We start from the raw sequence: 27,512 nt of genomic DNA, 5'->3' as shown, positions 1-27,512 counted from the left end.
CCGGGTGTTTTTCGGTTTGCAGTGTATCCTCACAAACCTCTTAATCCCATCCGCCCACCTAACTCCCTGCCGCCCTCTGCTAGGCCTGCCACCTCTAGAAGTCCACTCCGTTACATTTAACCATTATTCTCTTTAAACCCCAACAACGGTTCCTGTTTCGGTGGATTTCTCATTTCGAAAGTTTTCTCCAACTTCCAGTGGTATTTAGGCTACGGAACTGGTTGGTTTACATACGATTAGTTTATGGGGGTTGGTGGTTTTGTAGGCCTTTGTGAAGCTGTCAGGAACAGCTGGCCTATAAACCCGCCAGAATCTTTCTAGAAAATCAAATTAAATTGCATTGAATTGAAAAGAATTAACGTCCCAGCGCAACTCAGGCTATGAAGGACGCCATAGTGAATGGTTCCTGAAATTTCGACCCCCTTGAGTTCTTTAACGTGCACTGACATCGCACAGTACATAGGTCTCTAGAATTTCAACTCCATCGAAATTGGACCGGCGCGGCCGGCATCGAACCCGCTTCTTTTTTGTCAGCAGCCGAGCACCATAACCACTGAAAACTGATTCATTAAAAAAAAAACAACGCAAAAGGCTTATGTGCGCTGTAATTCACGCGGGATCTAGGTGGGTGTGTTTCAAAATCCCTTCCTATTGTCTTGTGTGAAGTAGGTTTCACAGCCGGGCGCTCACATTGCCAATACTGCCGTAGTTCAACGCGGCGTTTCCGTCAACATAGAAGAAAATGGGCAGCAGTGCGCCCACGGGGATGACAACGGCGTTGCTGCTCTTGAGGTAGGCTGGACTGGCCGTGCTCGTGTTAAAGAAGACGTGCGTCTGGTCCGCCCACTTTTGGCGGGCCCTCGCCGACAGGGCCTTGAACCACGAGTCGAGGAAACGACCTTTCGGTGCCATGTATGGAAAGGCAGCTGCGCGCGCGGAGAATGGTGGTCGCATTGTCTGCAAGCGGACGCTCGACTTCGAAATACAAGCATGCATACATGTGAAGGAAAAACACCACTTTGAAAAAGCCTTAGTAGGTGCTACGGCCTGGAGTATTTCGGCTCTGTGGGCAGCCCTGAACAGAAGCGAATATTAAAAAAGCGCGCCATTGACTCGTCTCTCCGCTCATTTGCAGCGTTTGACAAATGCTATAAAAAAGAATTTAACAGCAATGTCATTAGCGTTTGACAAAAACAAAAACGCAACGCTGCTGTGACAGTTGCCGTATTAGCTGGGGCGGCTCAGGGGCCCACTGAAACAGAGAGACACATATTGCCCACTTTCCAATAACAAAGTATCATTGATCATGCACGCATGAAAGTAAGCACTGGGGTCGAATCATGACGACCTTTGCTCTGTTTTTGTTGTCTTTAATTAAGTTATTAATGCGTTTGGCGGCAACACAATGCCGAAGGAGTCAACCGCTGTGTGGTGTTAAGCTTTGCTGCCTAACAGAATGTTCAAGTTTTCTTCCCTGCAACGTCTACAGGTGAACAATGACGATTCCTCCGTTATTGAACTGAAGTACGGTCTCCCCCTCCATGCTTTCTAAAAATGCAAATGGTTCCATTTTTCCACGTAGTAAGTCTCCGTAAAGTCACGGAGTTTTTTTACAGTGAAGCGAACAGTCATCGAAACTAAGAATCATAGGAGCATGTTTCTCGAGTGGCCTTTGCGAAAGTCTACCTGGTCATTTGGTTGACCAACGCGTGTTTTTGATGATTCTATTAGCGATTACCGAAGTAAGTAACTTGTTGACAATGGACAGTAATCTGAACCATATGTAATTTTTATGTCATGGACGTCCAGTTTCATATGGATTGTTATGATGCCAGCGTCCCTACAATATTCCGGTAGGCTCTGGACCAAAAGACATGGCGTATACAAGGTGGCTAGCTTTTCTAGCACAATCTCGCCACCGTCCTTCAACAGACCTACTGTTACCTGATCCTCACCAGCTGCATTCCCTCTTTGCATTGATCGTAAGGCTCTTTTTACTTCCTCTTTCGTTACCGAAGGGATGTCCAATTTGCTGTACACTGCTGCCTTTCTCATTAAGGTTATGATTACATTGACTACTGCATAGATTGATGTAGATCTTATCCATATTGATGAAGACATTGTCCCTTTGTTTTTTAGCGCATAGATATGGGCCCGAATTCGAGTTCGCGTCATTTTTGAACCTGTCGTTGCCGGCTGCACCTGATTGGTCGAAAAGCCGGAAGCGTTTGTCACGAGCGGCGTCAGAATCTCACTCCGTTCCAGCTTTCCCAGCGAAACGTGCAGCGGAGATTGTGCGTTTTGCCGATAAATAGAACGTGAGAAAAGAAAACTTCAACGACATTTTTCGTTGCGCATCGGATGCCACAGTAAACAGCTAATCAAAAGCTGTTTCTTTTGCACAGTGGATTTCAATAAATGCAAACTTTATTTTAGATGCCCTTTCTGGGGACCGTAAAGGGCGGAGGTTTAGCTTAAACATTGCCAGGTTCAACTTCGCTATCTTCTTAAGAACGTTACAACGTTCCTTCTTCATTAAATTCAGTTGTTACTCGGACCGCAGGTCGACACTGCTCCCCTCCGCTCATGGTAGCAAACAGCGGCATATGCTACTGACCGTAGTGATTGTTGACGAAGGATTCGTCGAGCCTTGGACCAGGACCGCCGACGAGGACCTTCATCATGTGCAGCCTCCGTAGGACTAAGTCGAGCCCGTTTCCTTTCAGCCAGCCGGAGCTGTGCAGCGTCGCTTCGAATGCATCTTGTAGTTTGGAAAACATGTCCTTTACTTTCCTCAGCGTATCCGCGTTGACTCCTGCATGGCGCACCAAGGAAGAGACGCATCAACAGCGGCATCCAGCGTGCTGGCTGAGCAGTTGGCGATGGAAATATTCTTACACAAAAATGCTATTTCCGAAGTTTGTATTAAGGCGCAACTAAACTGAATAGTCAATCATGGCGCGAACGCAGTGCAGAGGGGCACTGAGGACTAATCGAAGTTGGCCTGCATCGACAGGGTACCACGTTATAATCGCAAAGAGACTACTCTCCCCGAAAATGGAGCTTGTATAAGCCAGGGAAGATGAAGAAACGTAACAAACGCACCAAGATCAGCGGTCGATTTGGCAAGTAAAATCGCTTCGTCCACATCAGTTTTTAGAGTGAGAACTGAACTCCTCGGGTAAAACTTCCGATTTCGATATGAATGAGACAATGACCTTCAATGCCTCACAAGGTCAAACCGAACTTAACTGCGTGGTGGTATGGCTCAAGCTGTGGTAGAATGACCACGTGATAATATGACTATGACCATTGGTTGCCTGACCCTGACCTTGATATTTGATTTGAAACAATGGAGACCATGCTTAACAGAGTTTCCGCTCGTATAACTAGGTTCAAGCCACATTGAACCCAGCCATTTCTTTAACGCCGATTCGTCAGGCTACGCTGCACTGCCATTGAATTCATAACGGTGGGAGCCCGCCCTTTTCGACAAGGGTCTTTGCGAGTTTGAATCAACTGGCGGAGAGATCATTAAACTTGTTTTTATCGCCAATCGCCAATGGGAATCGCCGATTGCTCCCCGATGAATGTGAACGTAGCCACAAAGAGAAAGGTAACGAATCTTTACTGTGAATAATTGCATTTAATTGCCCTCAGTGTCCCTTTAGGGCGAGAAGTCTGCCAAGGCATAGCAATGTCAGTTTTTGAGGTGCTTTTTTTCGTAAACTTCTACGCAAATTCCAGTATTGGTGATTTTGATGAAACCAACGCCACGCTACGGCGGCGCCACGAACTAGTCCAAGAGGGATCGGAGCTAGCGGAACCACGTCACTTGCTCTGTTGCGAGTGTTTCTCTGGCACATTCAGACATTGTTGCTAAAACTTTTTAATATAGCTTAAAAGCACTGCTATGTGGGTATTTGCACGCTGTTGAGATTGAGGAGCGGGTAAGTGGCGCATCTTTTTCTGACGCCAGTGATAGAGCATGGGAGCAGGAAGTTTTCTCGTTCTAGTAACGCTTCTATGACCACGACAGCGCACTTGTTATCAGGCTGTGAGCTTATATTTCTACAACGAATGTATAATGGTTCGAGAGGGATATCAAGTATGAGCTTTTTTACGCTGGAATGGGGATTGTAGTTACCTGTAATGAAACGAGCGGCTCTATTTCGAACGGATATTAGCATGCTGATAAGGTAGATTTGATATGGGGGGCACATCGGGGATGCAAACTCTAGTTGCGGCAGCCCAGTTGTTAGTAAAGCCATTTTTCTCACGTTGTTAAGTGAGCTGCTCGAGTTCCAGGGTAGGTACCCGAATGATCTGGAAGGTTTTACACAAATGACGTAAGTATGCGCACTCCATGAACGATTATTTATATCGATTTATATCCGATTTATATCCGATTTTATGCCGATTTATATCGCCACCCAATGTTTATTCAGAAAAGATAAGGATAGAACTCGTAATTTTGAGCACAGGATCATATGCAACAACTCACTGACTAAGTTTAGAGTATTGATCGAGCAAGCAGATTGGACTGAAGTGTATTCGGAAGAAAATCCAGACAAAGCATACGACCTATTTCTGGATACCTTTCTATACTGCTACAATGATGCTTTTCCGTTACAAAGTGCAAAAGTGCAGAAACGTAAAATTAGGAATTATAAAAGAATTAAACAAAAGAACACAATGTTTCATAAATTTCTTGCCAGTAAGGATTATGGCTTATTTCTTGAGTTTAGACGCTTTCGGAACAAATTAAATAGCGACGTAAAGAAAGCAAAAAAAGACTACTATGAGTCACTATTCTCCCGAATAAGATCGGACCCAAGAAAAATATGGAAAGAAGTTAATTTCTTAACAGGGAAAAATCAAGCTAGCAGTGTACCTCAACAAATGAAAATTAATAACATCGTTTTCGAAGGTCAACCCTTAGCGGACGTGATAAATGAATACTTTGTGCATGCAGCAATGCCTGCAACAGGCCAGGTTGAAAATGACTGTAACTATGATGAAACTAGTCAAATTAATTCTCTTGTGCTGTTTGATGTTACTCCAGCTGAGGTCGCCAGATTTATAAAGGAATTAAAAGCCACTGCTTCGAGTGGATATGACGAAATTAAGGTAGCGCCAATAAAGGAAGTCTCGTCTGTAATTAGTCCAATACTTGCGTTCCTAATAAACCTATCGTTTCTGACTGGAATCTTCCCACAGAAACTGAAGGTGGCGAAAGTAGTCCCCGTTCATAAGGGTGGTTCTACAAATGATATCTCAAATTACCGACCAATTTCAGTCCTGCCCGCATTTTCAAAAATTTATGAAAAGTGCATTCACAAGCGCCTTACAACTTACCTTAACAAATACAATATACTTTCGCCATCCCAATATGGTTTTCAAAAAAACAAGACGACAGAAGAAGCCCTCGTAAAAGTTAAAACTCATTATATTAACAATCTTGACAGGAGGCTGTATACCCTAGGTATCTTCCTCGATTTACGGAAAGCCTTTGATTCGGTGAATCACGATATTATGCTTAGTAAATTCAACAGATGTGGCATTAGAGGCATTAGCTTAAATCTTTTCCAGAGTTTCTTGTCAATGAGGCAACAGTACGTTACCTTGAACAACGTATGTTCCCAGAAACTACTTATAAAAGCAGGTGTCCCACAAGGTTCGATACTAGGGCCAGTACTATTTCTGTTATACATTAATGATATCACTGAGCTAAAACACACACCTGAAATCACATTGTTTGCTGATGACACAAGTATATTTTTTACAGGCACAACCATCCAAGAAATAAGAAATGAAGCTAATGATTATCTGCTAGAACTGTCCCGTTGGCTAGAAAAAAATAAGTTGCAGCTCAATGCGCAAAAAACTAAATACATAGTATTCAGACCCATCAATAAGAATGCATGTGATAATATCAATATTAAGTTTGAAGACCATTACTTGGAGAAAGTGCAGACGCGAAAGTTTCTTGGAATATGGTTTCACGAACATTTGTCATGGACTTATCATGTAGATTATTTAATTTCGGAACTCGCGCGTTCTGTAGGATGTTTACGTAAAGTGGCCCATATCTTACCTCTTTGGCTGAAGAGATAAATGTACTACACTTTATTCTATTCCAAACTGCTCTATGGTATGCTAGTATGGGGTACGACCACCAAAGGGAATTATGAGAGAATATTAGTTCTGCAGAAGCGCGTACTTCGGATATTAGAGAATTACAAAGGTCAAGTAAGAAACTTGCCTACGCAACCACTTTTCTTCAAACATAATATCCTTCCAGTTAAAAGAGTGTACAATTTCCGGATAATGCAACTAATATACAAAAAACAGCTATATGCCGATAACGTCCAGCATGCCTCCATGAGATATGCAATCAGGAATCGTAAGAGAAAGGTACAAAAATTCAGAACGAACTATGGCAAACAGGCTATGGACTATCAAATAGTTAGACTGCTTAACATACACGAATCTTATGTTGACTTCAGCCAACCATTCAGAGCCTTCAAACGAAATTATCGAGCATTCCTATTTTCCTCAAATATAATTTTAGAACCATAAACGCATTGCAAATACAGTAAACATCTTCTACATGGTTATCATGCATTTGCAACTATTATTCTAAGTTTGTTCTTTTGTTTCCCTTTCGTACTGCTCTTTGTTAGACTGTGATATACGCTAATACTCACTTCTGTTCAATTGTGTTATTAGAAACTTGCAGTTTGTACGCAACGTACGCAAGTTATGGCTTAGTTTCTTTTCATTTGTACATGAATGCCTATGGACCGTCATTCTTGCTCAAAACTTTTGAACTGCACTTTAGTTATATTGCTGCATTGTACTGTGTATTTCTCGTATTCATTGTGTTGTAATTGAAAAGCGTGAACATGTTATCCTATTGCAACCGCGTACATGCTTAAATTCAGAAAATGTGTGTCTGCTGCTGCTGCAGGCTGTAACTGATGTGAGGGGGCTAAGGCCTCGTCAGGCTTCCAAGCCTTTAGCCTTACGCCACCCGCAGGGATTCATCTGTATTGTTTCCTGCAAATAAAAAGCCAATTCAATTCAATTCAATTATGAAGTGACTACCTAAAACTTATAAAATTATGCCTGAGTCACTGCTGTGTTATCAATGAGGTAGGAGAAGTTACAGTTGGTGGGCTTGCAACTGAAAGAGATAACCTTACATTTAGTATAGCTACAATAGTTTGACATTTACATGAATTTGAAATGACGTTGAGCTGAGTTCGGAAAGCGAGGTTATCATCCATGGAATTTACTGAACGGTAACTTATGAAAAAGTCATAGGAAAGAAGATACGTCGTCAGTAGTCAAGCCGGTAATGCATGTTAGAAACAATTAGGGGCCAAGAACACTGCTTTCAGGTGCACCATACGCTACGTCGCAGAGTGAGGAGGTGAAATTGTCGACTCTCCTGATGTCTTGACGTAAAGAAAGAAAGTTACGAAGCCACGACAATGTTAAACAATTCAGGAAAGAGCAGATAAATCCGGGATCAGACGGGATGTGCAATGTGGTCGAGGTCGAAAGCTTTAGAAAAATCTAAAAAGAAGGTCATGTTATATGTTAGCCTCCATGTTAAAAGTGACGTCAATTGAGAATTCGAGAAGCCGTGAATTCATGCAGCAGCAGCGAGTATCGCTTATGTCGTCTCCCTTAGTCTGTGACATTCCGTGCTCAAGCAGAAATACAGAACGTCGATAAACAAATACCTGCATTTCGAGTTGTGAATAAGTCTCCATTTCGCTTTAATCTTGCTGTCATAAACTGAACGGTCGTTTCATCCAGCACTGCATTGTTGCTGGATATGCTTTTGTTTGAAGGTTACAGGGTTTAGTTGCTCCCTTTGACGTCTACTGATCCGTAATGAAAAACAAACTTCGATAGCAGCATGAAAGAAATTGGGGTACTGTTAATTTTGCAAATTTAGTGAGTGATGATAAAAATGATCTAATTTCTAAGCGGCAAAGATAAACAGCGTACAAAACTCTCCGCAATAGTTTTGATCCTGGAAGACTAAGTATTCGCGCAACCGTAGGCGCTATCGGGGCAACAAAACAACGTATGTGGAAACTAGATCACTGGTGAAAACCACAGAAATTTTCGACAATCTCACCTTCAATAATGGTGAGATAATATCGCACGGGACTTCTTTGGGGTCGATTTCGACCACGGCTTTGGAAGTGATGATCCGTAAATGCGAGTCTATAGATGGAATCATTTGTCACAAGCTGCATTCAGCTATCTGAAGCCAAGTACGCGAAATAAACTCAATGTTTTTAAGATGGCCGCTCCCGCTCTTTACGGTAATTCTAGCATGGCTCCGCAGGGTGTGTCTTCGTTTCTTTCTTTTGTGAATACTGGTGCTTCGAAAGACCTGCAGTGTGCCTTCCCAGTCGGCAAACAAAACCAAATTTTCTATCTTCACAAGATTTTCTGCAACTTTTTTGGTCATTATTTTTTAGCAATAGAAAGATTTGTATACCAAAATAATTTTGTGTAGTTACTACGGGAAGGTACTACACTACAGTGTACAAAAATATATAAAACAAACTGCAGAGCTACAGGAAAACTGAGTAAAAAACAAGAACTCTGTAGTTACAAAAAAAAAGACCAACATTTTATTGTGTATTTGCTGCGGTTCTGTCGTTTTCTTCAAGTGGTCTTATTAACGGGAATAAGTTCTAAGTGGAATTGAGACCCCGTGATTCACGATGGTGACCTGACCAAGGATGCAGACTTACGGCGCCCAGACAAAAATTGCCTAATTATTCAGCTGGGCAGGTGGAATTTTCCTTTTGTGCAGTCTTGAAATGTCGCCAATTAAAACATAAATATATAAAAATTACCGCACTGAATGGTAATTCTTGACTACAGAGAACATACATCGTTTAGAGCCTTAAACACATTGCTTGAGTCCACTTGGATATTATGTTCTAGAGCTAAGCAAATTATGTGAAAAACTACCTGATGCGCTAAATCGCAGTGAAGTAAAATATGCTGTCGTTCGTTTCAAGACAGGGAAGGACGCTGTTTCCGCCTTTGTTCTTTCGTAAACAACCAGAATTTACGCGCTTGACATTTTCTACAATATAAAAGTTCTCTACAATCTCTTTATTTTGCGTGCGCGTACCATAGGGTTTCGCCTCTATAGAAATGACAGCGAGGACTCACTTGATCTCAAGTACCGGCTGGTGACGGATATCTCCATGACCTGTAGAACGAGGTCGTAGCAAGCCACCTGCTTGTCCTTTCTGCCGACCAGTTGCAGCGGCATTGCGTAGTCCACCAGGGCATCGAAGAGGCCCCAAGCCAACATGGTGCGGAAACCTTCTTTTCCCCAATAGGACACCTGCATCAGCTCCATTAGTCCTTCAAGTAGCTGCGTCTGGAACTGGATCATGTCGCCTCCATTGTACACGTCGTTGGTATACTTGGCCAATAAGTGGGTCCACTGGTCTGCAAAAGGCAACAGGGAAGTTCCGGCAGTGTTTCGAGGAGTACCATTCCATGATAAAGCCTGAATAGCTTCGCTGACACACGCAAAAAAGGCAGTAGAAGCGTGAACTTTGGTGTGGGTGTCGTCGAAGTTCTTTTCGCGCAGTGCTTTACAAACACTTCCAACATTGCTATCTTTTCGTTCTTCCCGCCATTTTCTTTTCGAGCGGGCTAATCAAGCGCTGAATGCATAACGCTGGACGGGCCGAGCAACTGAGAGTGCGAAGCCATTATTTGGAAAGCATTACCATTGCACCATTGCGAAGGAACGACAACTAGACACCAAGATCGCAAGCAGTATAGCGACAGCAGAGCGCTGTAGGCAGGCTCAACCAGGACCCTCACCTTCTAGGTCTAAGTTCCTGTCGGGAAGGACGTTATTCGACTCCTTTCCTTCAAGAAACAAAAGCCGCTATGGCGGTGAATTTCTCAACCCTGAAAACAACCAGTGCGGGCCCGTGTGGTAGGCGTGATGTGAGCAACCGGGTGGAAGGGGGGGGGGGGGGGGGGGCAATATAGTATTTGTGTACTTGTGGATTTTTATTTCTCCTAAATGAACAATTCCATATTTAGAAAAAGATGGCTACATGCGAAAGCCAGTGTGGATAGCGAAATGTGATTTATATAAAGCGTTTGATGGTGGTAGAGGGCGCCAGCGCGTCTAGAGAGAGAAATTACTCCTTAGCTCGTGAGACATTCCGCGATGTTATTAGGAGTTCCAATAAAACGCGGACACACCGCGCACGAGGCTTACCTGAACTCCACGTAGAGTTAATTTCACTAGCGCAACACAACTTCTTTGGAACCATGGCACTGGTTTTTTTCGTTCTTTCTACTGTCACGCTGTGGTGACGGCGCCTCGAAGAACTGAATGACACGGCGGTGGCGATGGCAACAAGCGTGCTAGGCGTTTGTCGAGGGACAGAATCGGCCGCTCTCGGCCACGCTCAGTTAAAAAGCTGTGAAGGAACCTTGGAGATAAGCACCAAAAACGACTATAACAGTTTGGAACAATGTGGAAGCAGTTGCGCGTGACTGCGACCACTCGAGATAAATCTTGTCGCATGCACCTCGCGTCGCGAAGAAAATGACACAGTCGAGTGCCGGTGGCTTTGAGCGTGAACAAACAAACAGTACGAAGCTTCGCGGCAGTATTCTCACACAACTAGTGTTAGCATACCTTAAATCAAACGACTACCAACACGTTACCAACATCTATGTTCACACTTATAACGACTCCTCATACAATACCCCTGAAAAAAACTAAGATAAAATGAAATAGAATTAAAGACGTTTCCCAGATGTTTGCTTAATTACCACCATCACACGTTTTGAAAATTTCAGACACACTGCCAAACAATACATCCATAAGTTGCTCGCTTCTACACTCCTTCGAGCTGTTTTTGTTATTTTAGGGTGCGTCGCCGTTGTTGCGCTTCTTCCTTGGCGAGAAAGGCGCAAACATCACCGTGGAGTTTTCATATAAAGATACCACTTGCCGTCTTCGAGGTGCAGTGCAACTGAACGGGGTTTCTCGAGTGCACCTTGCCGGATTTTAACATTTGTGCACTCATAAGATAGAGAGAGAGTAGCACGTGTAGTATCTACGCATGTGAAAAGCAAATTTCGTCAGTAAAGGCGCAAGTACTTTTAGTCCCGCGAGCGTGGGCGGTCTGAGGGCCTTGGTTTGTGCATGCGCGGACTCGTTTTATCAGTGAGGGAAATAGTACTGACTTCAGTGAGTATTTATGCTCTCTCTTAGACAAACCAGCACTCACCTGGAGTTAGGAGCGGAACCATGCGTTCTCCCATATTTTGAATGGCTCGAATGGTAAACTCAGTGTCCGACTTTACGTGCCCGGTCAGGGTTGAGGTAACTGAAAAAAAAATATATTGCCAGATAATCGCCTATACGGTTAAATCTGAGAACAAAAACTGCCTTTCAGGAAAAAAAAGAAGCACGCTGAAAACTTTCCAACTCTTTTCGCGGCGGAAATTTGCAACAGCTGTCACTATTTTGCTGTGAAGTGACACCCATACCTCTGACAAGAAACGGTTTGGTTTGGTTTATGGGGTTTAACGTCCCAAAGCGACTAAGGCTATGAGAGACGCCGTAGTGAAGGGCTCCGGAAATTTCGACCACCTGGAGTTCTTTAACGTGCACTGACATCGCACAGTACACGGGCCTCTCGAATTTCTCCTCCAAAGAAATTCTAGCCGCCGCGGCCGGGATCGAACCCGCGTCTTTTGGGTCAGCAGCCGAGCACCATAACCGCTGAGCCACCGCGGCGGCAAGAAACGATGGATATAACTTCCTTTTGCGCTCCGTGTTCACTGAAAATGCTTAACCTGTGGAGCTGTCACCAGCTGATCGAACGACATCATAAGAGGGACTCGTCATTATTTTTTTTTTCGCTCCTTGAGGACTAAGCTTATTCCCAGAGGTGTTGGCAGTCACCAGAACATGGCCAGGCTGACGGTCAGGCCGTAAATTATATTTAGCTGAGCAGAAATTAACCAGAACATAAAATAAGGCACAAAGAACTGCTGCGTCTCCCTAATGCCTGTCCTTTCTTCAAATGCGAGAAACCTGGAACAGATAACTGGTCCTCTAGAAACAGTACACCGCTACATTCAAATTAGTTATTGCAGTGAGTAAATTATTGCACTGAAACGATGATAGAGTTCCTATGGGTCATAGTCTATACTTCTCAAAGAAATTCATCACTTTCAGCGAAGAACTGATCGTTCCTGTCTTAATAATATGTACACTGTCCATAGACAAATGACAATAGTTAGGGGGGGTTGCCCAGAAGGGACGCTCACATGAGAGGCAACACAGGACGAGGGCACGTGAACTACAAGCAAACGAATGGAAACAATTATTCACAAATGAAATGTTTCCGCTGGGTTTGCACCCTCCGCCATCGTCGGCCACTTACTCACGCGCTCGGAACGAGCCGCGATTGATTGGAAGTCCGGCATGCCTCTTCAGACATGGTCTCGCCGCAGACAGCACATGTCGGTATACTATGGCGAGGAGGATGCAGTTCGAAACTTCCTTCTACAGTGTAGAGCTATCGAATGATACAAAAAATTCAGGCCCCGCCGCGGTCGGTGGCTTAGTGGTTACGGTGCTCGGCTGCTGACCCGAAAGACGCGGGTTTGATCCCGGCCGCGGCGATCAAATTTCTATGCAGGCGAAATTTTAGAGGCTTGTGTACTGTGCGATGTCAGTGCGATGACGTTAAAGAACCCCAGGTGGTCGAAATTTCCGGAGCCCTTCACTATGGCGTCCCTCAGCCTGGGTTGCTTTGGGACGTTAAACCCCAATAAACCAATAAACCAACCAAAAATTCAGGGGGCACATTGTTGACCTAGTGTGCGGTGAGGTGAAAGCCTTTTGTGTGGTGTTGCTGCTTGTGTCACTGCTGTGTAGTTAAGGTGTTAATTGAATATAGAATTGTTTGTGAATATTAAATGCTGGAGACACTGGAGGGCGTTTGGGAGGCATCCATCTGATTCGACGCCTTTCTGCAAGCACTCTCCAGCGTCTTAGACAAGGAGAACTACATATCTGCGTTGGCAGGAAGTAGCGTAACCATTAACACGATCGGCTGCGGATCTGAAGTACGGTAGTTCGAGTCCCATCGTGCACAAATATTTTTTTTTCTGGTCTGACTAGAGAAAGCGTGACACCTCAGCTGACAAACTTCTGCTGACCACATTCTGTAGACAACGATGAGGCATTAAAGGCTTTCGCTTTAAAAGCGCGCGTTCGCTGCAGTCGCTGTGTTGTACCAGGCTCAGTTCGAACAGCGCCGAAGCTCTGCAGCTTGCAACAGGAACAACCGCACACGAGAGCAGACGAACCGACACGCAGGCCACTTCCTGGAGGCTGGAGGCCTCGTCCAGCTCCTGTCGTTTTACTTGTCTTAAAACTCAAGCCCCAGCCATGCAGGCTAATCTGCTTAAAGGAGCTCACGCACGCCGTAACATGGGGAGCGAGCACGTGACGCAAGCTTGTGGCGTGACTGCGCGCGATCCTCGGACGCGCGGTTTAGGTTTGGCCTCTTTGAAGAACCAGCACTGCATGAAATCGTCGCTGATGAGGATCGCTTTTTCGAAAGTCTAAAAACTGGTATGGCTATTACTGACGGACAGCTAGAAATCTGTGATGACCATAAGAAGCGCAAGGAAAATTCGAAAATTAGGCCTTAATTAACTGACTTGCTCGTCAATGCAAGTCAGCTGCTTTCTGATCTTAGGAAGGTGCAGCTTTGGGTTAGTTGGTAATGCGTTTTTTTAGGCTGACTCAACGCGGAAGTACATGATGAACAAAGGCAGCGAAAGTTTTTTGATGTTCGCCATCGGTGTCTATAACGTAGCCATGAAAACGGCTTGTTAACTAAATAACATACTCGTAGACAGCTATTCTAAATAGGTGACAACTACAAGAGGCATTGACTAGAGGAGCCATGAACCTCTCTTTCTCTGCTGTGAAAGATGCCAAGGGTTCCCCAACCATTACTGAGCCACCACCTTCAAGAACAAAAGGAATTTCAAGTGCAAGTGCCAACTGCCGCATCGGAACGACAGGCGCCTCAGTGTCTGTACAACGTTATGCAAATATTCCAGCAGACTTCGAAATTTCACATTGTCTTGCCTGACAGGGATTAGAGTACCAGAAAAAGCTTGCAAAATTTCCTTCCTCTTTGGCAAATAAAACAACGGCGTAGTGCAATTCATGTCAACCGCGGGTGCATTCCTCGTCAGACGAGTGAAAGCTCTCACGCGCGTGGCAGGTTAGAGATCGGGTTTCAGGAGAGGAGGAAAATGAAATGCACTCACGAGGTTCGTCGAAAATATATATTGTATCCACCAAGCTCTTATGTCTCTCAGGTTCGAAGTCGTGGTACAACAGCAGCCGGTCGTATATGTATTCCCCGACCTTCTTTGACGATCTTTGCTTCAGTGCGGCTCGTTTCGAGTGCCACGCTGCTTGAGAGTCGCTGATCTTGAACTGCACACAGAGAGACCAACACACAGGACGAAATCGCGTATACATCACCGAAACTTCCAAAGTACCGTACGCAAAAATTCTGGGCAAAAGCATTTTTGAACGGGAAAGAGTTTATGAGTGCAATTTTTTCATATAATGTATGATTGCACTATAACGATCAATATATCCGCAGGTCTGCCATTGAAAGGTGCGCATTTTTTTTGCTACTGACGTTCTTGCTATCGTCAGAAGCATTCACCATTTGTTTTCTATGGCAACTGCTCGATGCGAGCGATGGAAACAGTAGGAAAGATTTGGCTACATATTTGAAGAATGAACGCTTTTCTTCAATATGTCCACGCCGGTATCTTGCAATTTTTCAATATTGTCGCGTAGTGGTAACTGCAGTGCGGCGAACAGGAAAACAGCGAGAATGGCTCCTAAACGAAACTCTTTATTTGGGCTGACTTGCGCCCGCAAAGAACTGAATCACTCGGCGGCGGCGTAGCAACAAGTGTGCTCGGCGGTCGTCGAACATATTCCCACCGCTGTCGACCATGCTCACTTTAAAGCTGATAGCGAACATTCGAAATAAAGCTTTGAAAGTTACTAGAACACTATGGAACAACGTAGAATCGGCTCCGCCTGGATGCGAGTAATCGAGATAAATCAAGGCGCGTATTGCATCACAAACAAAGCGGTAAAGTGGCGTGCCGGAAGCTCCGAAGAATGAACAAACACTACAAACATTCGCGGCAATATTCAAAATGTTTCTCCAAGAATGTTGGGCATGAATTCAGTTAAAGAAAAATCTACCCCTTGGTGTTATTTGTAGAGATTTTGCATTGCTTGATTACTTTTTCGCATGAATCAGGGGGTCAGAAAAAATCGCCAATGTAAGTTGCATTCAGTAATTCGTTGTACCACTTCAACGATAAAGTGTGCCAGAGAGCTGGGTCAGGTTTTCTGCCGCCGTTATCCTAGTAGCAGAAGGAATGTTCTGTCGTACAGAAAACATCATTACTGACAGGTGACGGGAATGAACTTCTTGCCATGGAAACGAAGAGCGGATATGCCTATTCTCGCATGGATTTCTAAGCCTGCTAGAATGAAGCTTCCTCTCCACTTAATATCACTCGCCTGTTCACTATTAAAAAGCGCAAAAGACTATGACAGCGAAAGAAAACATAAGCGGTCAATTTGTTCGCATTATTTAATTATGTACTCCCATCAGATTGCTCCGCTTCTCAAATTATGAGTCTAGGGCAGAAATATCCCCAAGATGTTCGGATATCTGACCAGCGCTCGCTTGGTAACAAGGCGACTGTTCAGAAAACTAAACCGCTTTGCGCATTCTAAGCTAGCGCAATCAGCAGAGATGAACAACGTGTTTAATTCCCTTAGGCAGTCGAGTTAGTTTCAACTGCAGGTGCCTTCAGCGTCCCTTGCGGTGCGGGACGCGCATGTTCCAAGTCTAATTATTTTGCTCAAGTAAGACATGGTTAATATAGTCCATACATGGCCAAAAAATTAGACGGTTCAGCAAGGCTAAGGGCGGAATACCGTGCAGTAGCACTAGCTACGGCGGGCACTTAAGGTCCTCACGTGCTAAAGGCATCTGACCTGAAAGGTATGCGTACTTCTCTTCGATAACGTGCGAAGCCTGTACCTTCAGTATTGGTATCTTATTAGAGAATATACTTACTTCCAGGCTTCTGTGCTTATTTAAGGTTCAAATACTCGCTTCAGCAATTTCCATGATTATTCACAGTGAAGTGATGAGGCATAACATTGCAATGCGCTGTCACAGGATAAATTGTCCTTGCGTGTTTAAAATCACTAGTGCCGTAAAGGTTTTCTGAAATCACAATTTTTGCCTCATTTCCGTAGCCAACAATTCTGGACAAATGCATTTTTGAGTTGGAAACATTTTATGCGCGCAATTTTCTCAGATAATGCAAGATTGCAGTATAACAAGCAATATGTCCGCAGACCATCCAACGGCGGTCTTTAATTTTTTTCGCAATTAACCTTTTTGCCATCACGAAAGCTTAAAAGAGGAAGTCTTAATTGCTCGATGCGATCGATGGAAACACATTAAAAGACAGATCTTGTTATACATCAGAAGAATGGACCATTACCTTCAATATTTCCATTATAGCATCTTACGATTTTTCAATATTCAAAATTTTTGTCCGGCAATGTTGGACATGAAAGAGAGGGAGCGCTTAGCTTGATAGGTTTCCGAGTTCCCCGCTTTCCAGGTTGGCTCCCTAGAGCTTGAATAGCCCTGAGGGAGCAAACGGGAACACGCACCCACCTGTATAAGCCGCTTTTCGTCGATGAAGGTGTCATCAAATATCTTCAAGTCGAAGACTGCAGGGGCGCCGATGTCCAGCGCCAGGCGCACCACCATGTCGGCGGGGTCGACCGTCCGCGAAGCCCACAAGTTCAGCAGGTCCAGGTTGAGCGAAACCATCAACGACTTCAGTTCTACAAGCTGCGAACGTTCCCGGCACGTTGTGATTTGTTGCGAACTGAAATGCCTTGATTTTAAGAACGAAAAGGGACAAGCGAGAGAGCTGGGTCTACCTATGGAGAACTAAATGTTTCTTTTGGTCGTTCAAGCATCGCTGCTGCTGTTAGGGACAAGAAGGTAAACTTGGCAGGCGCTGCCAACTTTGTTTTTTTGGCAGCCTATGCCAACTCGGGCCTTCAAATACGCTCATATTATCCGCAAAATGGGACGAGATTTAGGGGTTGGGGTCTTGAGCAGCAGGTGGTGTTCCTAGGTACAGGATCCCATTGGTTCTTGCTGCCTCCTCGGCCCGCTCAACCAGCGCAAGCTGATCTTGCTGGTCGGAGCTGGACAGAAGCTCCTCCCACTGCTCGACTGACGGGTTTGTAATTTTGGGCTCTATCGGGCTCGCCTGACAGCCCCATTTGGCGTGGTAGAAGGTGGCTATCTCTCCGCACCACACGCATTCTGGAGTGTATTGCGTGGGCCAAATCTTACTGTATATGTAGCGACTTGGGTATGAGTTTGTTTGTAGCCGTCTCCATGTAGTTGCCTGATGTCTTGTGAGTGTCTTGTGGGAAAGCGGGTATTTACGGCGCCCTAACTTCCAAAACATGGTGAGCTCTCCGTAGGTGTTCGGAGTAGTGTTGGTTTCCCCCTTGTCGTCGCTCGCTCGGTTTGTGTAACCTCGAACTATCGCGTCGTCTTTAAGGAGATGCGAACAATAGTTTGACTTAAGATCATCGTGACTATAAAAGATGGTCGAGATACGTGAAAGCGTATTCAGGGAGTGGAACTGGCCATGACAACACCAAGCTGCCAGCAGTAATCACGAAGAGAAAGTGCTGAATTTTTTTACTTTTCACGGCTGAAGAAATGACAATGTCAGGTTTGTAGTAAGCCCGACATAGCCGTCCACTGACGCTTGTACTTGGTTAATACTACCACAGGTAAAGCGTTCACGCACGGTCCACTTTCAGCTGGTTAGCATTCTGAACATCAGTGTGGAGAAAGCATGATCTTCCAGTTGAACACATCACGATGGAGAAAATCGTTACTTAAGCGAAAGCACTCTGTGGATTAAACGCTGTAAAAGCGGTCACGAACGTCACGAAGAAATTACAAAATTTGACCACAGTGCTCGTGCAACTCGTCGTCCAGCGATTGTAAGTCATCAAAGCATTAATTATCTCAAACGAATCAAATAAAGTAATGATGACCAGTTTAGCAAACGAACGCGAGCGATAAATATAATACAGGAATGTGTCACTTGGCCGCATTTCACGTAGAATGGGTAGCCTTGCGCTGCCACTGTCAAGAGACTGTGATGACCTGTACGCCTTGAAAATATGGTAGCATCCTCAGTGCTCAATGGCGGACACAGTTGGTCTTATCGATGATCTAGGTAGCAGTCACTCAGAAGATGCTCGCTTATCATCCGATTTTAGTTAACGGGGTGAAGAAGATCCGAGGAACCAGCCTAGAACATCAGAGGCAACGCGTAGCTTAGTTTGTTATTTGCGCTCGTTACGGTAGAGTGAGCGACTATTGTGAAAAGCATATTCATGGCACCGATGTTATTTGCCTCGTTAGGAGGGTTTCCACATGATTTGGGCATGATTTGATACCGCCTGCTTTCGGAAGGATTCGCCGAACCGTTTCTTCCGACTGCGTGCCGAATAAAGGGCCTAGATGGAAAAACTGTGCCAGTGAGAACTGACTTTTTTCATACGTATTTGCTATTACATAAGCAGACATTTTATATATTCCAAAGTTTAAAAAAGTTTTGCTTTGTGGGTACAAGCGTATCTTTACACGTTTTGTTCACATTTTATATGAGCAACTTGATTTCGTAAACGAACTTTATTTATACGTAATACAGTGGAGTTCACTTATAACGGCAGCAGGTATAACGAACGCTAGCATATTACGAACGTTTGCGGGGCTACAACCAAAATATACATTAGAGAAATTGAAATTCGTCTCAGATAAAAAGAACAAATTTGGCCGCACAGCTCGGTTTTAGCAAACGAGGAGGCGTCGTAAACTCGGCCGCGAATTGGAAAACTGCGCTACCAGCAAACGCATGCAGAGGAACAGCTCTCAGCCTTTGCGACGCCACCCCAGAAAAAATATAAAAAGCCGACATTGAAACTGTACGTAACCGCAGGCTAAGCGTGCACTAATCGCCAACACGGTAAATCATCACCTGCGTATGCACCGGCTGGTCAAATCCTCCGTAGTAGGAGCAGAAGCTACTGAGCATGGCCGTGCATCACGTAATGGCAGCGAATTGAGATGCTTGAGTGCCTTCCTGGTCACGGTATGGTATGCGCCACCTGCACCCTAGGCTCCACCTTTTGTTCTCCTATCACGCGCAGCTGATACATTGTGTGGAAACGTGAGCTGCGATCCTTTAGTCGCTGTTTGTGTCCAACAATGTTAGATGGCGCTCCCGAAAACAGACGTAATCAGACGCACGTAGATTTGTGGCGACGCGTCGTTGGTGCGTAGCTGGCCGGATGCTGACTCGGATGACTACGTTCGCATGAAGACAAGATGGCACAGTCGGGATCTGGTGGAGCCGGTGAATGCGATTAATGTGGATTTCCTGCCACTAGGTGGTTTGGACGCTTGAAGCACGGTTAGTTATGTCCCGTCCCTGAAGCAAGCAAATTTTTGGCAGCAATGATCTCAGTGAGGAGAACGTGACCGCCCTTGAGAGATTGGAAAGCGCCGCGGTAGGTTCTTCTTTGGTTTGGTTTGGTTTGGTTTAACGTCCCAAAGCGACTAAGGCTATGAGAGACGCCGTAGTGGAGGGCTCCAGAAATTTCGACCACCTGGGGTTCTTTAACGTGCACTGACATCGCACAGTACACGGGCCTCTAGAATTTCTCCTCCAAAGAAAGGTTCTTCTTTCAAAAGGTGAGTTTTACGAATAAGGAGCGTCCGTTTACTACGAGTATCAAGTATAACGAACGCAATCCGCGTGACCGTGAGGCTCGTTGTACTGTAAGGAGGCTCGACTGTAAGAACATGTGTCTAAAAATTGGTTTAAGAGGCCTCATTTTGACGCACTACATTAAAGATTAAACCACATAGTTCTTGAACCAATAAATTCAAAGAAACCTCTCAGAAGGCGGCCATTTTCCTCAAGAAAGGAAACGAGTTAAGCCCTGGTTGGACTAGCTATCGGGCCTGTCGTCAGTTCTCATTCACCCGTGGAAAATAGGCTGCGTCCGAGAGGACAGGCTACTCTCGGACATAGCCTACGGCAACTTGTCAAATGGATAATAAGGTTCCGCTCGCCAATGTATGTTTCGTGTGAAAGAATACATCTCTCACAGCGCTTTCTCGAACTCACCTCGTTACGATACGTAGTGACCAACCCATAGCAGGCCTGGAAGAGTCCAGCGGCTTTCTGCCAGGCGCTCTGCTTCCTGGCCGGCACCGCTTCAGTGTGGAGGGCAGAGATCGAGGCGTTGCGCATGTCGTGCTCGGCCTGCAAATTGGCCAAGCGTTTTGGAAATGCCGAGCCCGCAACTCCGTAGACGCCTTAATTCACAGCGGTCTCAAGCACGGTTCTGCACAAACACATGCTGCCTATGGGATCCCAAGCCACAAAGTACGCATGGCGTGTACGCGCTTTACCAAATGAGCTACGGAGGCGTCTGTCTAGCCTTATAACTCTCTGCATGCCTTGCGTTTCGCCTAACATTGAGTGCGTTCACCAGCGCCACCCCCGAACCCAGCGCTGGACGTGGAACGTTCCCACAGAAGGTTTAATAAATAATTTCAAAAACATGCACCGCACCTACCACGAACCCCGCCGCAGAGCTCGCGCACGGGCACTCCACAAACACTATGGCACGGAACCGTATGCCGTTTGGATGGATGCCGCATGCAAGGGCGAGGACGCGGTTGTAGCCATCACGAACCCCTCCCTCCAACCGATTTACACCCTTCACATATCCCCTAATGCCACTTCGGAGGACGCCGAAGAGGCCGCCATTGCCCTGGCCATCACACGCACGGAGGCCCGATATATTCCATCGGACTCTGAAACTGCCATACTAAATTTTGCTCGCGGGAGAGTTCACGTCCCTGCATTTCGCACACTGAACTCCCTCGCCGCACACCCACCCCGCCACATGGAGTTGATATGCGTGCCTGCCCACTCCAGGAATCCCGGAAACGAGGCCGCCAACGCTTTAGCCCGAGGTTCTCTCAACCAGGCACCGGCGGCCTCCGACCTGGGGTTCTCGCGGGAGCGCATGCACTCATTCAGTGAAATGACGCAGGCCTAGAAAGCCGAGCGTCGGCTCTACCCTCTACCCCATCCCTCCCTCGACCATTATCATCAGACACTTTGGAGGCGGCTTCAAACACGCACCTTACTCTCCCCTTATATACGCTCGTGCTGTCACCACGTCTTCACAAACCCCTCCTGTACCCTTTCCCACCACCCCAAAGCCACTCTAGACCATATCCTTTTCCTCTGCCCGGCGGATACTCCTCCGCGGGGCCTGGAGCACCTTACCACTTGGGAGGCTTGGGAGACCCTACTGCGCTCCGAGGACCCGGCCAAGCAAGCCATCGCCACATGCCGGGCTACCAGCGTCATGAGCCTTCGGGACATGAACGTTTGAGTGCAGTGGGGCCGTGCGGGGGCCCACGGACCTGTGTGTCTTAAACTCCCCAGTTGTAAATAAAGTTTTCACCACCACTGCCACCTTCCCACAGAACGTGAATGAAACTTGAAACGTGAAAGAAAAATGAAACAACGCGAAAATGCCACGAAGAACGTGATCGAACGGAGAGCGCGGAAGATGGCCGGCCTGGCTGCTTGTGTGCGCCGAATACAGGACTCCATTTAACAAGTAAAGGTAGCAAAACTCTTCGCAATAAACTACACACTTTTGAGCAGCAATCGACTGAACACGTATGGCGACTCAACTTCTGCTATCTCAAGAGCAACTGGTGCCTAATGTGCACACCGAATGCCGCCTGTGAATACAACGGAATAATATTTACAGACAAAACGATTTATGCACGCCATCTATTTGTAATGATGTTCAACCAGTAAGAACTATACCAGCGTTGAAGTGCACCATGATTAATGAATAATAATGGCATGCATCCTTGCGTTCTAAAGCATAGCACTGTAAACGAAACACCTGCAAGCGGCCGAAAGTGAAGGCGCTGGCTCCCGTTCCCGTGAAGCACAGATTGGTTTGATCATTTTTTGACGCACTCTCCCCTAAGAGTGGAAAATACACTGAGGTAGCAAACAACACCTAATATAAGCGGCTTAGGTCCTTACAGTGTATGCTATGCTATTTTCCGAAGCACCCCAAGTGTGAAGTCGACGTAAGACGCTTGCCTTCTCTTGGTAACGGAGTGGATTCCAAGAGAAGGCAAGCGTAGCAGACAGCGGCAGAAAGTTAGATGGGTGGATGAGATTAAGAAGTCTGCGGGCATAGGGTGGCCGCAGCTGGCAAAGTACAGGGCTAATTGGAGAGACATGGGTTAGGCCATTGCCCTGCAGAGGGTGTAGTCAGCCTGATGATGATGAGGAATGAAAGCTGAGAGTGAGGAGAGTAGAGTCATAAACGCAATAAAGAACAAATGGCATACTCGATTCACAGCCGTGAGAGGAGACCAAACGTTTTCCAATTACCTTTGTGTAGGGACCGTCCGGGTTGCCCCGGTAGTTGCCGCACACGAAGTCGTAGAGGTCGTGGCAAGGGTCATTCGCGAAATTTATGGTCTGTTTCAGGTAAGCACTTTGGCGGCGGCAGTCCTCTGTGGTGCACGGGTACGAGTCCTGCGCTGCGAACTCCGTAATGTTCGCAACTTTCAGGGCGCTGGATCGCTGCGGCTTCGTCCTTACTGACCGACGTGCTAGTGTTGAACGCTTTATCGATGGAGCGTTCCTCGGTGAAACTGTCGCCTTTTGAACGCTCCTAGGTGGCAGCGGGAACTTTGTGTTGCCCGAACCGCCGAAAAAGCCGAAATATCCGGATTCACCAGGGTCACCAAAGATGCTATTATCCGTAAAACCCGGGTTAGGCTTCGATGGAATGGTCTGCGTGGAAAAATAGTCGCGTAAGTATCAATTGCCACATAGCTCTAAACAGACACGGACACAGGGAGACAAACAGGACGGGCGCTAACTTACAACTGAAGTTTTGTTGCATGAAGCCAGGCAATATAAGCACTTTACAGAGAACAACAAATATAAAACCATGGAAAGATAAAGGAATCACTCGAACAGCGTCATCGTCGAACAACATTTACGGATTAGCAGACATGAAATGCATTTTTTTTGTCAGATAAAAGCACTGAGGCAGCACTGACGGACGTATCTTCTTTTTGCGAATGTAAATTGAACGCCTCTATAATTTCTCTTGTGAGCTGATCTTTGTGGTAATCAATGACAAGAGAGGTTTTTAAATCCGGATAACAGCCACGGAACTTCTTTATTTTTTCATGATTTTCCTTTGCGCTGATGTGGCAAGGAAGATCCCCTTTGACACCGTTCCTGACATCGTTATATGTTCTCGCGACCTATCATTGAGGCATCTGCCGATCTGCCCTATGTATTTCCAGCTGCGTTTCCACAGAATAAAATAGATTACGTTCTTTTCACATGTGACATATTGGTCCTAATACTTCTTTCTACATTTTATGGCTTTTTAGGACGTGGGTTCATGCGATTACACAAGTTTGATAATTTCTCAGAAGCGGAGAACACCAACTGTACTTTTGCACGGCTCATTATCCTCTTGAGATTGTGGGAAAGAGTGGAAATATCGAATAACCGTCACTTTTTGTGTTTCTGCTTTCATTCTTTGGAATAGGCTCACTAGGTTTGGCCTTTCCGGACTGAGATAGTGTATGCTTCAGCAACTTCAGAGCGACAGATACCAGAAGATAAGACGGGTGACCTGGTTCCTTTAGCCTGTTCCTCTGATTAAGAACACTAGACGCTGTACAATGTGTACAAGACTTTTTTGAGCGCGTTGGAGAGGCATAAGTTAGAGATGGCATGTTTCACTATCTTAAAATGAGCCGAGTGGAATGGAAGGATCAGGTTTTTTTCCACCGTGGTTCATAGGACCAGCAGATGTGACGTTCCTGGAGGCTCTGTTTTATGTCCAGAATTTGAATAGACAGATCTTCTGGCATCTCATGAGTTATGTTTAAGGGAGATAAGGCCGTGCTAAAGCGTTTTAAGATCCGTTGTACAGTGGCGTGAAAGTTCTGTCTATTTACACTTGTCAAAACCAAATAGTCGTCTACATGCCAAAAATTTTAACGACAAAGAAACCTGCAAGAATCGGAGCTAACTTTCTCTACACTGGTGCCAAAGAGATGTCGCTGAGAATTGGTGCGATGCAAGAGCCTATAGAAACTCCCGTTTTTTGAAGGTAAACACTTCCGTCACATCCAAAAATTTTTTATCTTCGTCGATTGCTGCCTTTTATAGGGGTTTTCTTAGAACTGTACTGTGCACCCATTATTTCTTGTTATCTGTTGTTCATTTTGGTAGTCATGTATGCACAAAGTCTATTTCGGGGTGTCCCGTCAGCTTAGTACCACACGAGTAGTCAATTCTAAGATAGTGTGAACGTGTATGGTCGTACCTTCTCTTGAGACCACGCCACCAGGCCGAGGAAGGCACACACGAGCAAGACGATGGCCAGGACTCCGAACACGTGGATGCTTTTGGTGGCTATACCGAAAATGCCATCCTTGCTGTCTCGTGGTTTGTTTTTGTCTCTACAGCTTTCGCTGGCCGCCCGGCCTCGCATTTTGCTCTCAGTCTGCAGAAAACAAGGGTATCTGATATTAAATATTGAGTTTTTGCTTGCTACGTTGGGACCGTTACGACTTACTCATTCGTAAAGCTAGATGAGTGGCGTCTGAAACGGCTGATGGTCTTAAACACTAACAAAACTGCAATTATTTCCTTCCTCTGACTACAAAGTTACCCCATCACAAATTATCTTCTGAACGACTCCACTGCCTCAACCTTCAATACTACTCAGTATCTTGGTGTTGACATCTCACAGAATCTTAATTAATTAGTCTACCTACATAATGAGGATAGCTAACAACGTTAACAAAACCCTCGGCTACCTAAGTCGTAATTTTCATCTAGCTACGCCGGAGGATAAATTACTAGCTTATAAAGCACTCATTCGATCCAAAATAGAGCACGAATCTGCAAACTCGCTCAAAACCAAGCCTTTTAATTAATCAGCTCTAACTGCTCGCACTCCGCAAGTGTTACCTTAAAATTGAAGCAGTCCTACCCAATCTCCAGCACTGTGGTAAAATGGTAAGACTACCTTTGTGTCATAAAATATAAAACACTTTCCCTCACAGCTTTCCTATTTAACCTGCTCGTCGTTTTTCAGCTCGCACAAATTACCACATGGCCGTTCACCCACCTACAGCTTGCCCTATGACCCACCTTCGCTCCTTTATCCGAACAGTTCCTCATTGGAACAGTCTCCCCGTAGGTGCTGTCCTTCATGCAAGCCCGGATAATTTTAAGAAAGCCACCAAATTAATGTTTTATTAATACCATGCTGTTAGCCCACACCGCATTTAAAGCAATCACCCGAAGGCCCTTGAGGTGTTCGAAATAAATAAAAATGTGGTCTTTCGTATCGTCTAAGTAAGTTTTCCCTGATTCAAAAAATGCGCACGCCAAGGCTACCAGCGTACGTTTGAGGGGAAACATTCAAGACGAGGGCTTACAAACATGCAGCCACTGCTGCAGAACCTTCTTTTCCGGGCCCCGAAACAGGCAGTTTTCCTCAGTTCATTAGACTTTGTAGTGCAAACGTTGTGAAAAACCAAATAAGAGAACTCGAAGTCTAAGGTCGACTCACCGCTTATGGGTGAGTGAGTTAATAGGCAAATGTGTGAGTCTGGAAGAGCACCGACATGGCTTTAATCAAAATGAACGAGCCTTTCACCAGGTGACCGGTAAAGTATCATCATACCTAGCACTTTCTGCGCTGATTAAAATTATCGCATAATCGCTGTCTATTCCATTGTCATCACTATTATAACTGTTTTGTCCAAGTCCGCACCACTGGAGAACATTTGCGTTTACCCTCTGATGACCGGCTAAACTTATTCTGCACGAGCAGAAGCCTCTCCGTCTTATCCACTCAAATTTCGTGGAACCATCTTCGCAGTCAATAGATGCCCCATTGATATGCTGTCTGTTACTATAACAAAATACCGATTATCTGCTTTTCGCACTGCATGCCCTACGTCCTCGCCTTTCCTCTTGGCTGCAGCTGTATTATCACCAAACCACGATTTTTAATATTATATATGCGGCAGTCTTCACTTCACGCCACTTCGCATGCCCGATAGAAAATAAGATATTGTTTATGCAAAGTGGCAGACGTCATACATGGCTTCATTCTTGGCCGCTTCTTGCAGCCTTGAAGCGCCAGTTCCATTGGTCAGCGCTGGCAGCGTGCATCTGCATCCTGAGGCTAACTACGTCTCAAATTAACCCTGCCCTGCACCACTGGAAGCCACCGTACTCCAGCAGATATGTAATCGTCAGTCACCCACATGGCTCTGTCGTTCCCTGGTGGCATTCATTGGTTGCAAACTATTGGTTTGGTTTATGGGGTTTAACGTCCCAAAGCGACTAAGGCTATGAGAGACGCCGTAGTGGAGGGCTCCGGAAATTTCGACCACCTGGGGTTCTTTAACGTGCACTGACATCGCACAGTACACGGGCCTCTACAATTTCTCCTCCAAAGAAATTCAGCCGCCGCGGCCGGGATCGAACCCGCGTCTTTCGGGTCAGCAGCCGAGCACCATAGCCACTGAGCCCCCGCGGCGGCGGTTGCAAACTATTATTGTCCAAGCAGTTCGCTCTCAGATCTGAACAAAGCTCTCCGTCTCTCCAAATTGGCCCCGACGGCTCACTCATCTAATCTTCCTTCAAAGATGGCACTCTTTCTCACGCAAGCTCAAAACAAATATTTGCGCATCCAATTATATTGAGGCTGAGCCCAACAAAACCTCCGTCTATCCGCGCAAGCTTCATCTGTCTGCATGACTCTTATACTTTGTCAGTTTCGTTTACACTGCTACTCTACATAAAACATTTCAAAAGAGTATAGAGACCAACTACCTAAATTTGGTTTTTGAGGATAACAGTGTGCAGTACCCTAGGATTGGTGGAACTGAAGATATATTTCAGTGTGTTCTATATCCCTGTTACACGTCTTTTTTGATGACAGTTCATTTCACCATCAGACGAAGTGAAGGGCGGATAGCTCTGTTACGTGGCAGCGCCAACTACCGTTGATATCCCAAAGGCCGCTCACAGTTAAACTGAGGTCAGGGCTATCAGTTGAGCAGCGGGTGAACTGACAAGATGATGGTCGATGGACTCAACGTACT

The 27,512-nt window shown here is 45.6% G+C and overlaps 1 protein-coding gene across 1 annotated transcript; it reads right to left on the bottom strand.

Annotated features, from left to right (window-relative positions):
- Nucleotides 1-672: 672 nt before the first annotated feature.
- Nucleotides 673-25,605, bottom strand: LOC149336597 (neprilysin-1-like). The gene is made up of 10 exons (XM_089554183.1): nucleotides 25,543-25,605; nucleotides 24,710-24,889; nucleotides 22,741-23,148; nucleotides 20,425-20,562; nucleotides 16,863-17,042; nucleotides 14,392-14,563; nucleotides 11,319-11,417; nucleotides 9,217-9,501; nucleotides 2,618-2,815; nucleotides 673-926 (listed from the first exon to the last, which is right to left on the bottom strand). Exons 1-10 carry the CDS (start codon nucleotides 25,603-25,605, stop codon nucleotides 673-675), a joined length of 1,977 nt encoding a protein of 658 aa, XP_089410309.1.
- Between the last annotated feature and the right edge of the window lie 1,907 nt (nucleotides 25,606-27,512).

Source organism: Amblyomma mixtum, chromosome 7, assembly GCF_055824585.1.
Source record: "Amblyomma mixtum isolate Tamu chromosome 7, ASM5582458v1, whole genome shotgun sequence".
NCBI lineage: Eukaryota > Metazoa > Arthropoda > Arachnida > Ixodida > Ixodidae > Amblyomma > Amblyomma mixtum.
This window is presented reverse-complemented; position numbering and strand designations above follow the sequence as displayed.